Raw genomic sequence first — 15,780 nt, 5'->3', positions numbered from 1 at the left:
AAATTAAAACATCTGCCCAGAATTAACCAACCTAATCTCCTCCCCTTAGGGCTGTGGTTGTTTAGACAGAGAAGTTCCCCATTCCTTCCGGGAGCTCAGACCTGAAGTTCTTTAATCCTGGATCTCTTACCGGCCAGCTGTGTGACCTCAGGAAGACCACTCAGCGTAACTGTGCCTCAGTCGTTTGAGATATAAAATGAGGAGATTCCACATCTGTGCCCATGAAGATAAAGACCTCACTTATTGTTTAAAGATTTTGAGATGAAGGAATCTTTGATTCAGTCATCTTTTCTAACCAACCTACACTCCATTTCCCTTTGCCCGGCTTTCTTTTTTTTTAGAGCCCGTATCATTATATATGTTTATATTTTATGTGACCTGAGTCACTTTGGCCATTCAGCAAATGTCAGATCATTTTTATCTCTGGAAGTTAGAAGTGGAAAGTGGGGGGGTGGGCAGGACATGGCCCTTCACCCACCACCTCACCCCCAGGGGATGTATTAAATGGCAGCAAATCCTACCAAATGTGCAAATGGTCACAAAAACAGTCCTACAGCCCATTCTTGACTCCAGGGAAGTCCATCTCTCTGCCCTTGCCTGAAAGGGCCATGGACATGACATGCTGACAGCAGGACCACCAGACTTGGGGCTGGTCAGGCAGCAGAGTATGCCTGTAAGTGTCAGAGTCCAGGACCAGTGGGCTCTAGAGTCTGGAATCTGGACCAAGGGTACCATTTCACCAAGTTGCGGGGCTTGGAGGATGCTTGTCCATCCATCGTGCTAAGGGCAGAACATTCTAGTCAACTGCATATCAAGCACTCGTATCACCAATGGAAACTGATCTCCATGTTCATTAACAAACCTTCTCATGTAGATTTCTAAAATGATAGTTAAAGCCCTAAGTAATCACCTCTGGCCTGTTAATTCCTGATTAACATGTTTAAAATTCTATGGGTATAGAGACAACTTATCTTTATACTGATGTACTTTTAAAGCAAATTACCTCCCAGACCATATGATGATAGGATGTTAGGGTGTACATTTGTCTACTGTCTGTCACCCACTAGAATGTGAGCTCCTTGAGAACAGGACTTTGTTTTCCTTATTCACTACCAGGACTCCAGGTGAATGACTGATAGATGAAAAGATAGAAAGATGGAAAAAAAAGATGCTTTTTACAATCCAGCTGGTTATGGGTGATAGTCCTCCTCCCTGTGTGGGGTCTGGGTCCCTACTCTCCAAGGTAAGCTAGTTGGACCAGTTGTGAGTGAGGGAGCATTCCTGTTCAGTTCTCCCCAGCTGCCCTTCTGTGTCCCTCTTCCACTTTGTCCATCCATGGCCTGTGTCCTCCAGAGCCTGCAACTGTCAGCTCCCCCTTCCCCATTCAGCACTGCCTGTTGGAAACATCTTCTTCCTCTCCTCCTGCTTCTCCATCAGCAATGTGGAGGAAACCTGAATTCAGGTATGGACCCTACCAGAAAGCATCTGGGTAACTTTAGATTAGTCCTTGAACCTTTCTGGAGCTTGGTGTTCTCATCTGAGAAATGAATGGGTGAGTCAGGCACAGTGCTGAGTATTCAGATTATCTCATTTAACCTTATTTAATCCTCTCTCCAACCCTACAAGGGTAGGTAGTTTTATTCCATTTTCAGGTGAGGAAAAGGAGCCACAGAAGGGGGAAAGTAACTTGCCCTGGATCCCTTAGCATCAAACCCATATGCAATGACCCTTCGGTGCAGCTCCCAGCACGGGCATACCTAGTCTGTGACATATAGAACCATCCCAGTAGGTCTGGGGTGGGCCTCTGGGAATCAGTTTCTAAGAAGCTCACACAGTGTTTGGGATATACAACCGTGTCCATCAACCATGGCCTTAGACGAACTCCAGGTTGCCTCCCAGGGCTCACTTTCATTCTGTCATCATTTACCCTGGCCCAGGGACTCTCTTCCTAACGAGGTTTATCAGATAAGTGATAAGACACAAAGGCTTCCATTTTGACCTGAATATATTTGCATTTCAACAGGAACAAGCAATAGGATGACCCTTGTTGGTTGTGGGGAGGGAGGGAGTTGGAAGCCCACTTTGGGCCCAGGGATTCCTATGGGCTCAAAACTGCAAGTAAGTCCTCCACTTGTTTGTAAGAAAAGCCCTGCTTGCAGGATGCCATCTTCCCAAATTAAGGAGGACACACACAGACCACACACCTATACTCACTGCTTAGATGAGACAAATTTTCTCTTCCTTTGAAGATCAGAAAGCAATTGAATTCAGTCTGTCCTGGTTTCAGAATGTGAAACTAGGGGTTTTTCCTCCACGAAAGCAAGATAATAGTCTGGCATCAATAAATAAACATGGACCAACTAATGTCCACTAAAATGCTCATTACATTTGGGATTAGCAGATATAAACTACTATATATAAAATAGATAAACAACAAGGTCCTACTCTATAGCACACGGAGCTGTACTCAATATACTGTAATGAACCATAATGGAAAAGAATATGAAAAACAGGCTTCGCTTGTGGCGTAGTGGTTAAGAATCCACCTGCCAATTCAGGGGACACGGGTTCGATCCCTGGTCCGGGAAGATCCCACATGCCACAGAGCAACTAAGCCCATGCACCACAATTACTGAGCCCTGCAATGAGAAGCCTGTGCACCACAATGAAGATCCAATGCAGCCATAAATAAATAAACAAATAAGAATATGTCTATATATGTATAACTGAATCACTTTGCTATATACCAGAAACTAGCACAACATTGTAAATCAACTATACTTCAGTTTTCTTAAAAAATGCCCATTACTTATCGTATATTAACACATATATGTGGAACCTAGAAAAATGGTACAGATGAACCAGTTTGCAGGGCAGAAATTGAGACACAGATGTAGAGAACAAACGTATGGACACCAAGGGAGGAGAGTGGCGGGGGGGGGGGGGGGTGGGATGAATTGGGAGATTGGGATTGACATATATACACTAATATGTATAAAATAGATAACTAATAAGAACCTGCTGTATGAAAAAATAAATAAAATAAAATTCAAAAAAAAGATATAAAGATGTGAATAGTAAAATTAACAATGTTGATTTAAAAAACTACCCATTACAGAAATATACTTCCAATGTATTTTGAAGATATCAGAAAATTCCTTAGTTCATTTCACAAGTATCCTATTCATCCCTGTGCCAGCCCTGAAGCAAGTTGCAATGAGTGAATGTAAAGGGCTACACGGGCCCACCCCAGAGATGTGGCCAGGATCTAAATAAGGCTAAACCCTGACAGGAGAGCCTTGCGATTGGTACAAGCCAACCCTTAGGAGGGGAGCAGGAAGGAGGTCTGGTCCAGCAGGGAGAGTTTTCATGGCTGCCCAGAGTCCAACCAAGAGTTGGAAGAAAAGGAAATGAGGCAGGTTAGGTGAGAAACTGCCTCTAGTGAAAATGAGCTGTGCAAAGTTGAGTAAATAAGACAGCAGGCCCAGGGAGGGGAAAGAAAAGAGGTTGGGCGAAGCCTTTGGCGTTAATTCCTCTCCTGTGGGCCTCGGTGTTCCTGGTTGCCCTCGGTCTCCCCACACCATATCGTGAACATTTTCCCTTGGCTGTGTTGTACTGCGTGATATTCCCTAATGAACACATCCAAACAAAGGAGGTCCTATATATGAAGGTGTTCACGGCAATCTCATTCATGTTCCTCCAAATGTAGAAAGCTCTAATTATCCAATGGTATGGTTACAGAAATAATGGTTATGTGCTAAATCATTTCGTTTTAAACAAAACGCAAACAAACAGCTTTGGGAATGATTGGGGGGAAAGCAGAAAGCAAAGTTGTAGAAATCCTGTGATTTGCAAAAATATAGATATGATTGGAAGCACACTAAAGGAAATTCAGAACTAAAAACCGTTTGTTGGGGCTTCCCTGGTGGTGCAGTGGTTGAGAGTCCACCTGCCAATGCAGGGGACGCGGGTTTGTGCCCCGGTCCAGGAAGATCCCACATGCCGCAGAGCAGCTGGGCCCATGGGCCATGGCCGCTGAGCCTGCGCTCCGCAATGGGAGAGGCCACAACAGTGAGAGGCCCGCGTACTGCCAAAAAAAAAAAAAAAAAAAAAACCATTTGTTGGAGGACTGGAGCAGATGTTTTGCTTTTGTAATTGCGTTTTGTATATAACAGTAAATCTAAATCAATTCAAAAGTGTAGGTATTTCTGGGAGAATTGCAGAGTGCTCAGCCCTGGATACCCCTTAGACTCACACAGGGCTTCTAAAAAATACCAATGCCTTGACTCCCAGTAGAGCAGTAAAGTCAGAAGTTCTGGGATCATGGCCCTAGGCATTGGTATGACCACATCACTGTGTTTTAAAAGCTCCACAAGTGATGTTTTGCGCACGGCTGGGTGAGGCTGTGGTTACACATGTCTGCACCGTAGTTCAACCGGGTTGCTATTCTAACCCCAAGTTGAGAACAGCTGCAGGAGGAAATGGGAAACTTGTTTGGGGACTGGAGGGAGGCAGGTCATTTGGCACTCAAGAAGGTTTTGGAGAAGATGTCTAAGGTACACCTGAGTGGGGTACCACGGAGACACTTTAGAGAGATGTGAGGGTATTTTGAGAGCCAGAGAACACCTTTGTCCACATTCCATCCTCACCTGCAAGCTCTTCCTGTTCCTTCAAGACCAATTCTATTCTCATCCATCCCCTCTGAGAAGCCTTTCTTCAACTGTCTCCACCCACAGCGGGAGATCACTTCACATCCTCTATACCCCTGTAGTAGCCTGTGGGTATCTTTATTAATGCACTTAGCATGTTGTGTTATCATGATCTCTCTGCACCTATCTTAGTGTAAAAAGAGACTTCATCTTATTAATTTTGGGGTCCCTGGTACCTAGTGCAGTGTTAGGCACATAATAGATGCTTAATGAATGATTGTTAATAAATAAATAAATGCATAGGAGATGTGTATTAGAACCATATTAAGAACCAATTTGCTTATTAGACAAATATTCAAGGGGTTTCTAGTGCTCTCAGCATTGTAGTCCAATTGCTCAGATGGATTCAGTGTTAAAATAGCTTTTTTAGATTAATCTGGGAAGCTAGCCATCATTTGTATTATTGTTTCTATGAGAAAAATTAAATTCATTGTGTTTTAAATAGCTGACTCCCAGATGAATCTTTAGATCACATGTATTTCTGATTTTAGGACTGCCTGTACTTTCCAAAATGTCCCATGCTAAAGTAACTTCTGCCAATGACTTAACTGAGTTGTCTGGAAAAAGTTCATTTCCAGAGCTTAGACTAGACCAAAAGAATGCTCACACTTTACCCTTTAACAGGTAAATTCCATGAGCTGAGTCTGGATCTACACTCTACACAATTTCAGGCCTTTTCAAAATGTAACATTTAATTTTTTTTCCTAATTTCATCAGTCGATGGGTCAGATATTTCAGCTAGTGTTTAAAACAATGGCTAACACCAGCATATGTACCATGTGCCAGGCGTCTAAGTGCTGCCATTATTCAGTGACCCTTTCGTCTTCCCGGGAGCCTCAAAAAACCTAGGGCTGACCCTGCATTGAAGTCAGAAAAACCAAATAAGAAAGAGGCTGGATGTGAAGGCAAAACTATCCTTACTATCCAGAATGGGGTCTCCTTTTCCTGGCCACCAATTTTTTTTAAAATTTTTATTTATTTATTTTATTTTTGGCTGCATTGGGTCTTCGTTGCTATACGTGGGCTTTCTCTAGTTGCAACGAGCGGGGGCTACTCTTCGTTGCAGTGTGCGGGCTTCTCATTGCGGTGGCTTCTCTTGTTGTGGAGCACAGGCTCTAGGCACACGGGCTTCAGTAGTGGTGGCGCGTGGGCTCAGTAGTTGTGGCTCACGGGCTCTAGAGCACAGGCTCAGTAGTTGTGGTGCATGGGCTTAGTTGCTCCGCGGCATGTGGGATCTTCCCGGACCAGGGCTCGAACCCGTGTCCCCTGCATTAGCAGGTGGATTCTTAACCGCTGCGCTACCAGGGAAGCCCTCCTGGCCACCAATTAAAGTATAAAACGATATAAATGCACTAGAACCCACTGCATTGTGAAGGCCCTGGAGAAGAAGCCACAGTGCAGCTGTGGTGAGGGTATGCTCTGGTGGCCCCATCCCCCATCAGCTGAGCCTAAGCACTGCAGCAAGCCTGCTGCCTGCACCAGCATCAGAGGGAGTTAATGGTGCAGGGAGAAGGATCACCTTAATGGAATGGGGAACAGGGCTGCTGCAGTCACAGGGTACTGTTGGGAAAAGAATTTCCCTTTAAAAGATTTCAATGAATAGGTTCAGCAAGAATTGAAAACAAAGGATTCTGGCTGGAGAGGTAGGGGAACAAGGGATGGAACTTGTAAAAAGACAACAGATGATTGCAGTCTTCCTCTTGGGTGCTTGTTGGTTAAGAGAAGACACAGAACATCTTTGGTCTGGAAAAAAAATGCAGTAGCTTTTCCTACTGCTGGGAAGTCAGTTAAGTCCAATTGGGCTCTGCCAGCTCTGAGCTCGCCACCCTCCAGGGCCTTGATGAGGACAAAGGGACTTGTGCTTAGGATGTCTGCAGAAGTTCATAACCTTCCTTTAAATAAGAACAAGGGAATAAATGAACTAAAAGCTTGTTTACTGATAAACAGATAACCCCAAGGGAGAACCACTTTGAGAATAATTTTTCTAATACAACTGTGTCTCCTGTGTGTAGAAAATCACACCCTCCAGCTTCAATTATTTGAAGAAATAATTTACTTATCCAAGGAAAGGACAGTCACGTTTTCTGGAATGCCCACAGTAATTTAAGGAGGCTATGTGCTTTGTAGCCACACCAGATTATTATCTGAAGAACTGCCTCTGCTTGATCAATGAAAATGGAGATTCTTAAGAAATTAGAATTTGATCGTACTTTTTAGCGGCTTCTGACACCAGATGTTCCTGATGCATCTCTCTTATTGCTGCTTGGAATCTCAGGAAGTCGTCTATTCCTCTGTTATAGTTTCGGTAATGAAAGGAGATAACTGCCTGTATTTTTTACCCTGTTCTGAGTTGTACCAGAGGTTTATAGCTTGGCAAAATATGGTTATTTTAACCCAGATGTAAATTCCTCATGGCTCATTCTGAGGTTTTGTCATCAAGAGACTTCTTCATACAGAATGTTTCCCTTTCGCTTATCAGCAACATACACGCTAGACATTTTCCCCAGAACAATACAGCTTATCTCACTACCATGAGATGCATTGGGTAATTTATGACTCTAGAATCTAGAAACTAAAATGTAGTTTAAAAAAAGTGAAAGAAGCCAATCTGAAAAGGCTACATACTATATAATTTGAATTATATGACATTCTGGAAAAGGTGAAACTATGGAGATAGTAAAAGGATCTGTGGCTGCCAGGATTTTTAGGGCTGTGAAACTGTTATTCTGTACGATGCTATAATGGTGGATACATGTCATTATACATTTGTCAAAGCCCATAGAATACACAACACAGTGAACCCTAATGTAAACTATGGACTTTAGTTCACAGTAATATATTAATATTGGCTCGTCAATTGTAGCAAATGTACTAAGATGTTAATAATAGGGGTGGAAGGTGAGGGGCTATATGGAAATTCTCTCTTCTCTTCACTCAATTCTTTGGAGCCCAAAAGCTGCTCAAAAAAAGTCTTTTAATTAAAAAAAAAAATAGGCAGTTTGGCCTCCTGGCCTCTCCATGGAGGTGGGGGTAGGGTAGATGATGATGTCATTCTGCTTAAGTCTTCTGTGGTACTCAGTGTGTAACCTCAAGCAATTTCATTTGAAAATAGTTATCAGTACATTAAATCTCCTTATCTTTCTGGTGGTTGTTGCTATTACTAGTCTCTTTCTTTAAAAACAAACCAAAAAGAAGAGGAAGAATACAAAATGAGCTTACCCTCTTCTCAAGAAGTTCCTGTTTTTCTCCATCAGAGATTCTGTTACACCCCTTCCAAGATCCAAACAGTTGGCAACTTTGCAACACTGCAGAGGCCACTTACTCGACTTTCTAGGTGTCTTGGCCAAAAAAGAAAGGCAGTGCTTTTGCTGCCGTTTCTTAGGTCTGTTCTCACCAGCAAAATCAATGGCTTGGTTCCTACAGCACAGGAGGGGTGCTTATTCCTTTCTTATGGTATGGGAAGGGGAATGGCTGGATAATACCCACAGTAAATATCTACACATTGTAGAAAATATCACTAGGAAAAGCATACGTCGTGAAGAGTAGTTGTTCTGACTGGCCAAAGGAAAACCTACAGTAAACAAATTTACAAATCAATCAAAGAAAGATGTGTACTAAGTACTGCATTTTACGGTATATAAAATGCATTTCCCTCTGGAGGGGGATAAAGGTATCCAACAGTTAACCCTGCATTCAATATGCCTTTATTACACACATATACCCGGTGACGGACGAAAAACAGGGAGCCGGCATAAAGGCAGAGGAAATTCATATTATCTCATGATGTCAGCAGTATCCGTACTCTTATGAACAAAATTAAATTTCTTGCCTAGAAAACCACAGTAAAATTACATTCAACACCCATAAAGATAGTAAAATTTTTCTTTTTCAAAGAATGTCTTAAGAAATGGGATGTGTCTTATGCATATACCACGTGCACATATTATATGTCAGCAGAGTTAAACAAGATCTTGTATGGGCCTACAATCTGATTTCCTCTGTAATATTGTCTTGGGCTTGATTTCCCACCTAGGACTCTGGTGAGTGTGTAAGAAATGTGTCACTAGCTCATTGGTGGCCACCCAGCTCAGGGTTCAGTTTCTGCCCGCTACCAAAAACATTTGGGACAAGAGTATGATAGTTCACTTTCATGGTACCAGAACGATTCAAGTACAACCCAGTCGTCCCTGATTTTCTCTGAAAGTTCCATGCACTTTAAGTATTTAAAACCTCACACACGAATTAAGCTAAGAGGAAATAGGGAGTAAAAAGTAAAATTTAAAGAAATACATCGTCATACATTTCAATTTAATGTAACTTTTCTGACTCCCTGAAATGTCCTTTCTCTTTCTCTTCACAATAAACTCATGGGCAGAATAAGAATCAGTTGAGGTGGCAAGAAAGTCAACAGAGGGCTGAAGGAACAATACCAACAGCTGGGGTTCTCTACTTGCAAATGTGCTGACAAATATTTGATTACTTGCTCTAAGGACGTACAAAACAGTCTACTTGAAGATCTTTGAAAATTGTCCTAGAAGACATTTGTGTCTAAAGTTGGACTCTTGGAAGACACTTTCTCAACCTTGTCCATATCTCTGTCCTTTGCAGGGCAACAGGCTTTGGCTTCTTGAATGCACTGTGCAAAGCAGCGGCCGTCCTCGGAAACTTAATATTCGGCTCCCTGGTCAGCATCACCAAAGCAATCCCCATCCTGCTGGCCTCCACCGTGCTCGTATGTGGAGGACTGGTGGGGTTGCGCCTGCCTGACACACGAACCCAGGTCCTGATGTAATGGAAAAAAAGCCATCCATCCTGTGTTTCTTTCTGCTGCCGCGTGTCAACTCTCCCGACTGACTCAAGGCTCCAGCTTTTTCAGATATAGAAAAGCGGTCAAATACCAAAACACTAATTCTTGCTGCGACTAAAATGTAGATGCGTACCATCTCGCCCCTTAAATGTGATTTTGCAGTTTGTTTGTTTGTTTTCATGCATCGTTGTCTTTCCTAACTGTGATGCTACTGCCTCCCAGAAATCAGTGGAAGGATTTTTTAAATGTGCTGGTCAGCCGGGCCTTCCGGAGATTCTGCTCGCTGAAGGTTCAGAAGCTAAGAAGAGGGCTGGGCTGCTCCTACTTCAATATTCACGGGAAAGATAAGTTGGCATATTATCGCATTTGTGCTGAGAAGAGGGATTCTTTTTTTTTTTCAAACAGAGTGATATTTCCTGTTTACTTAGAAAAGGACACCCAGCAATTCTTGCTGTTACAGCAGGGCCTTTCAAAAAAAAAAAAAAAAAAAACCACGTGACACCAAACAGAGCTGGGTGGGGCTCTTTCAGGCTTGACAGTTAACGTGACTGTCTCTGCTGACAAGAAAAATAGGGGCTCTGCTGTTGGCAGCAAAGATCTCTGAGCTGCACGAGCAGGACTTCTGCCAGAAAGCCCCCGGTGAAACTTCTGAAAAGTACGAGGAAAAGGGCCTGTAATTATGTCTGTGACTGCGGCATGTGGTTCAGAATATTAGAAAGTCAGAACTCAGGGGGATCGTGGACCGACATTCATCCCCACCTGCCACCCCACCCCCAGCTGCCATTGACCTTGTCAGGTAGCAGATTCAAGGGAAAAAAGCCACTTTCTAACTGGGTCTGCCCACCTGAGTCTGCCCTTCACCCAAACTCTCTCGTCTAGAGATTCTCAGTCATCTGAGTGGTTGTAAATTGAAAATGAGGAAGAAAGTCACACCTAAATCCATTTGTAAATGCCAAATGGTACCTCGAGGGGACCGGTTTCCTGAGGGACGGTACCCCTGGGAAGTTGACATTGGACTTCCTACTAGCAATGCGCATGGCCTGGCTAGGCCGGTGCGCTGGTCGGTGTGTTCCTGGCTGCTGCATCTGTGTGAAATCACAGCCTGCTGTGCTCCAAGGGGCCCTCGGGCAGACAAGGGCAGCATCTCCTGGTGGGTCTGGCTGCTCGTGTTACCTCTGGAGTCTGCCTGGGCCTGAAGAGAGAGGTCGGCAGGACATTCCCACGGCTGTCAGCTCTGTGACCTTCTCACCCCTGGGGCTGCCCCTCCTCCACGCTGGTCCTTTTTCCTCATCTTTGAAATCTGAAGCCTCCAGGTAGACTTGCAGTGATGACCAGCAGCCAGGAATAAATCCCATATTAAAACAATAGTCCTTTTTTAAACTCTCGATGTCTTGTTAGAGGGTTATCCTTATTACTTATTGTAGGCGTTTCCAACAGGCCACGGGCCTGGGGCCTCCAGGAAGGGAGAGCCTTTGTTTCCAATAGTCATTACATTCAAAGACATCTTAACCCCACAGACCACTCCGCCTCTCTCTCCCCTTCCGCCTGATCCTCCGAGAGCTCCAGACAGCAGAGTTGAGGCTCTGTGAAAAGCTTCTTTCACGAACAGAAGCCATTAATCGACTCTCCCTTGAAGTAATTCAGGCCTGTACAGGGGGGGCAGCCTGGTGTCGGGGGCTGGCCGGATGAGGGTGGTTCCCTGGGGATGCGGGCTCAGGGCCAGAGCATCAGGAAAACTCAAACCCAAAATTGCAAAGGTGGCAGGACGAAGGAGAATCAATAAAGACTAGACGAGCTCTATTAGAACAATATCGACAAAGCAGGAAAGAAACAGAACTTTTTTTCACCTCTGCCTCCTGGAATATTATTGGCAAACGAAGATGGCAGTCAGACAACCCCCGAACGTATTCTGTATGCTCTTCCATTCGTACTCATTTCCTCACCTCCCTACCCCTTGATTTATCTTCTTACAAAAGGCATATCTGGGGACCTGAGCAGGTTTTTTAGTTGAATGTAGCATGTGTGGTAATAACTGCAAAAGTAATGTGTATCTCCGCCAAGCCATTCAAAAGACGAAGAGAAATGTGCATGGGTATTGCTGTCTGTAGATCTTCCGCAGCAGTTAACTTTGCTTACTGGACTGTCTTTACTTTTAGAAATGTCTCCCATGTCTGTCGTAGTTCTAAATGCATCACATCTCCAGAGCACGGTCTACGTGGTATTTTATCTGAACCCTGGGTTAGGTCAGAATGGGATAAGCCAGCAGAACTGCACTGGATGAGACCTGCCACCATGCATCCCCTTCAGAATGACCTTTCTTGACCTTCTTGTCACTTAATCCAAACCTCCCAGGTGGCCCAAGAGGGATCTCTTCTAATCTCCTGGACAGTCTGTGGTCACAAACCTTCTTGGTCACCACCTTTTCCACTTTCCTGCAGTGTCCCTGCCTCCTTCTCGTTGTCCCCATCACCGTCATTTTCCGTGAGAGAGCTCAAGTTCTTCCCAAAGTATGTGGCGTGGCCTGTCCAGCTTGTTCTGGGGTCAGCAGGATTAAGATAGAGCCATGAGATTAAACAGAAACTCCCAGTTCTATCAGTGCAGCAGGCTGTTGGCACACGGACGTGCAGCCAGCAACTCATTTCACCTGCAGTAGAAAGAAAATGAGAGCATGTGCACAAATGAAAGCCTAGGAAACACTCCCACTGGCTCCTGTATTTCCAACTCCTTTTCCATCTAAAATTTCCTAACATCTCTTTGAATCAATCCAGAATGCTCCAGAATCCTGTTATTATCACTGGTCCTCTCAGTAGGAAAAAATCCAGCTGCTCCAAACTGAAAGTCCTATACATTATACCCCCAGTAATGGGTCTTACCCTCCTGTCTTAACCTCCTCTCATTTAATCTCGCTGCCTTGGAAGCCGAACCCAGCAGCTAGTGGTCATCTTACACCCAGAAGACTGATGCTGGGAGATAAGATAGATGGGTCCTCGCCCAAATTCCCCCACTAACCAATAATGAGACCCAGATCTTCTTGAGGAGAATGTAGGTCATTGAACATCTCTGGTCCCCAGTTTTCCCGTCTGTGGATTGGGACTAGTTTGCTACTGGGACTAGTCTAAGATTCTAGAGTATCGTCATGAAAATAGTTTCATCTTACTATCTTCTTCTTATGCTAAGCTTTGCTTTACAAGCACCAAATAGGTTGAGTTTAGAAACTGAAAAATTAGGAAATAGATAAACATGCAAGAGCTCAGGAAGTTGTTTGGGAAGCCCCCGTGGGAGAGGCGAGAGCGTGGTTCCCGTGTTGTTTGTGCTGCCAGCTTCTTAGGACCCTGAGCGTTATCTCCATTCACTGCTGGTTTGACAGTTCCCAGCGCCTGCCAAGGAAAGGGCCCACCCTGTAGGGATGCAGACAGTTAGAAGACTCTCTGATCACAGTCCTGTCACGAAGGCTGCATTCCATAGCTCTCCTGACTCTACTCCATTTTATTCTTGAAGCATGGCCTCATGCAGACCTAGGCCTTCAGAAGCAGAGTTTTAAAGTGATTTCACCTGAGTTGGCAAATGCACCTTCACTTACAAAACTCACCAAGCCTAAGTTCACGTTTGCACCAAACTGCGTAGCTGCATTTCTGGATGTCTTGAGATATCAAGAGGGAGGTGGGAAAAGACATGTAGTGACCAAAGGGAGAGTCCAAGATGTTGAGAAGTTTCCAATGAAGAGATTAGGGCAGAATTGAGATTTTCTCAGCCCTGGGATCATTTCGAAAGCATTCCATGGGAATAGCTTCTGATTCCCTCTGCCAATCAAAACAGAATATGATATTCTCCATTTTTTCCTGCTTAATATCAAAATGGCCTCTACCTATTTCTTCAGGAATGCACTTCACTTGTTCATGCATTCAAGGCTCTGAAGCCGGAAATGTCTGAATTTGGCCTTCACCTGGTATCACGGAAAGACAGTCGGTTGATTGTTAAGGGCGTGTTGGCTGTATGTTTGGTTTTCCATGAACCCCCATATCATGTTGAACTCAGTCAAGGTACAAACCTACAGAAACAACGGTCAAGTTGCCACAATGAAAAGAAACCTACACAGTAGGGCACTCTGAAATGGACTACACATTTCTTACAGTTTATGTTTCTGCCAAGCGAAGTGTGTTTTGAGTAAAGCTTCTCTCACAATCTGTGACGTAGACAGAATTGTAAGTGTCTTCTAGATGTGTTGCGTGTCCCTTCGTTGTTTCAGGTGTGGAGTGTCAGTTCTCCATGTGATGTTCTTTTGCTCTAAATATTGACCATTCCTCCTATCAATGGTGTCTCACCAACCAGGCACAGCCATTGCCAGGGCTGACTTCTGTCTTGCTCAACCAAGACCTTGATCCAGTTTAGTAATCTCAGGATTTTGAGTGACAAGGATACAGTTCATGGACCATAGTTTCAGGCTAACAGCACTGGGTGGAGGAAAGAGCTGGGCAGAACATCCCCTGATCTCTTGTCATCTCATCAATAAATATTTATTGAATAACTTGCATGTGCTAGGTTGAGGCACTATGCTGTGTGTAGTTAGTTAACCCTTTGCAGGACTTAAATAAGGGCAGGGAAACAGGGAGAATGAAAGAGAAAGCATCTATAATGGGGGGGTCCTCATATTGATCCCCATTACCTGTTGTTACCCCCGCCCCATAAACACAAAGTGTTATTTTCCCAAATTTAAAAGAAATAAACATATATATGGAATCTAAAAAAAAAAAAAGTTCTGAAGAACCTAGGGGCAGGACAGGAATAAAGACGCAGACGTAGAGAATGGACTTGAGGATACGTGGAGGGGGAAGGGTAAGCTGGGACGAAGTGAGAGAGTGGTACGGACATATACAATACCAAACGTAAAATAGATAGCTAGTGAGAAGCAGCTGCATAGCACAGGGAGATCAGCTTGGTGTTTTGTGACCACCTAGAGGGGTGGGATAGGGAGGGAGGGAGGGAGACGCAAGAGGGAGGAGATATGGGGATATATGTATATGTATAGCTGATTCACTTTGTTATACAGCAGAAACTAACACATCATTGTAAAGCAATTATACTCCAGTAAAGATGTTTAAAAAAAAAAGAAAGAAAGAAAGAAGCAATGGCCTACCATGGGCAGAGCAGGAACTACTCAGAAATTGGGACTATCTTTGACAGGAGGAGAAAGCCCCTCAATTGCTCAGCCTTTGTTGGAGGGACTACTAACTACTACCTACCTGGAAAATGAGAAAAATGGAGCCATACATGTGCTATTTCTTTAAATATCCTGGCGGGAAACCAAGCTAAGGTGTTAAAGGAAAAGAATCAGCAGCCGAGATCACCCCATCTTTATAGAGGTGTTCATTTTATTTTTAATTGGAGTATAGCTGCTTTACGCTGCTGTGTCCGTTTCAGCTATACAGCAAAGTGAATGCATAAAATAGAGGTGTTCAGTTGTAAAGTCCCAGTTTCTTCTAGGGCATTCTTTTTATGGCTGAAACTAGAGGCGGGGGCTGGGAAGTCTGTTCGGAGCAGGCAGCGGCTGGAGTCCTCTCTGGAGCAGAGTCAGCAAATCCCCCAGCTGCTGCCACGTCCTCAGGCCTCAGCTTCCCAGGGTGTTTCCTTTCTGTGTTTGAAGACCTGTGACGAAGTCACAGCAGATAAGCCACCCAGAAAACAGGTTCTGACAGTCAGTGGCAGGCGCTTTTCAGATTTCAGTTTAAAACCAGTGCATGGTAAAGCGTCTCAAAGCTGCAAAAGACCTTTGGGTGCTGGGGCCTGAGGGGCAGAGCAGAGAGAAGGTGGTTGTCAGTGCCCCTCCGCCCTCCCCTCCAGAGTCGCGACTTCCTTTTTGCCCCTGGCTTTCTCCTCCTTACCTCCAACTGGCAAAACACACTCACCTCCTTTCTCCCTTCCGCTCCCCCACCTCCCGTCCTCTTGTCTCCTCTTGACTCTAGCAGTATACGGGGACTAGCTTGACAGGGCCCTTGGGACTAAGGAATGTGCTGACCGTGCCTGCTGGGGAGGCCCAGGGGAGGGGGAATGGAGAGAGGGGGTGTGGGTGCGGGAGCTGTGAGCTCTAGACCATTGGCTTTTTTTTTTTTTTTTTGTGGTACACGGGCCTCTCACTGTTGTGACCTCTCCCGTTGCGGAGCACAGGCTCCGGACGCGCAGGCCCAGCGGCCATGGCTCACGGGTCCAGCCGCTCCGCGGCATGTGGGATCTTCCCAGACCAGGGCACGAACCCGTGTCCCCTGCATC

At 44.7% G+C, this 15,780-nt stretch overlaps 1 protein-coding gene across 1 annotated transcript in view; it reads left to right on the top strand.

The window, feature by feature from the left end:
* SV2C (synaptic vesicle glycoprotein 2C) overlaps positions 1–14,269 on the top strand; it is a 244,350-nt gene extending 230,081 nt beyond the window's left edge. Inside the window, exon 13 of the mRNA XM_004270824.3 lies at positions 9,318–14,269. Within this exon, the coding sequence (XP_004270872.1) occupies positions 9,318–9,501 (184 nt within the window). The 3' untranslated portion in view covers positions 9,502–14,269. The remainder of the gene's footprint in view (positions 1–9,317) is intronic.
* The last annotated feature ends 1,511 nt before the right edge of the window (positions 14,270–15,780 follow it).

This window comes from Orcinus orca, chromosome 3 (genome assembly GCF_937001465.1).
Source record: "Orcinus orca chromosome 3, mOrcOrc1.1, whole genome shotgun sequence".
Taxonomy (NCBI): Eukaryota; Metazoa; Chordata; class Mammalia; order Artiodactyla; family Delphinidae; genus Orcinus; species Orcinus orca.
The sequence above is the reverse complement of the archived record's forward strand: the minus strand, read 5'-3'. Positions and strand labels throughout refer to the sequence as shown.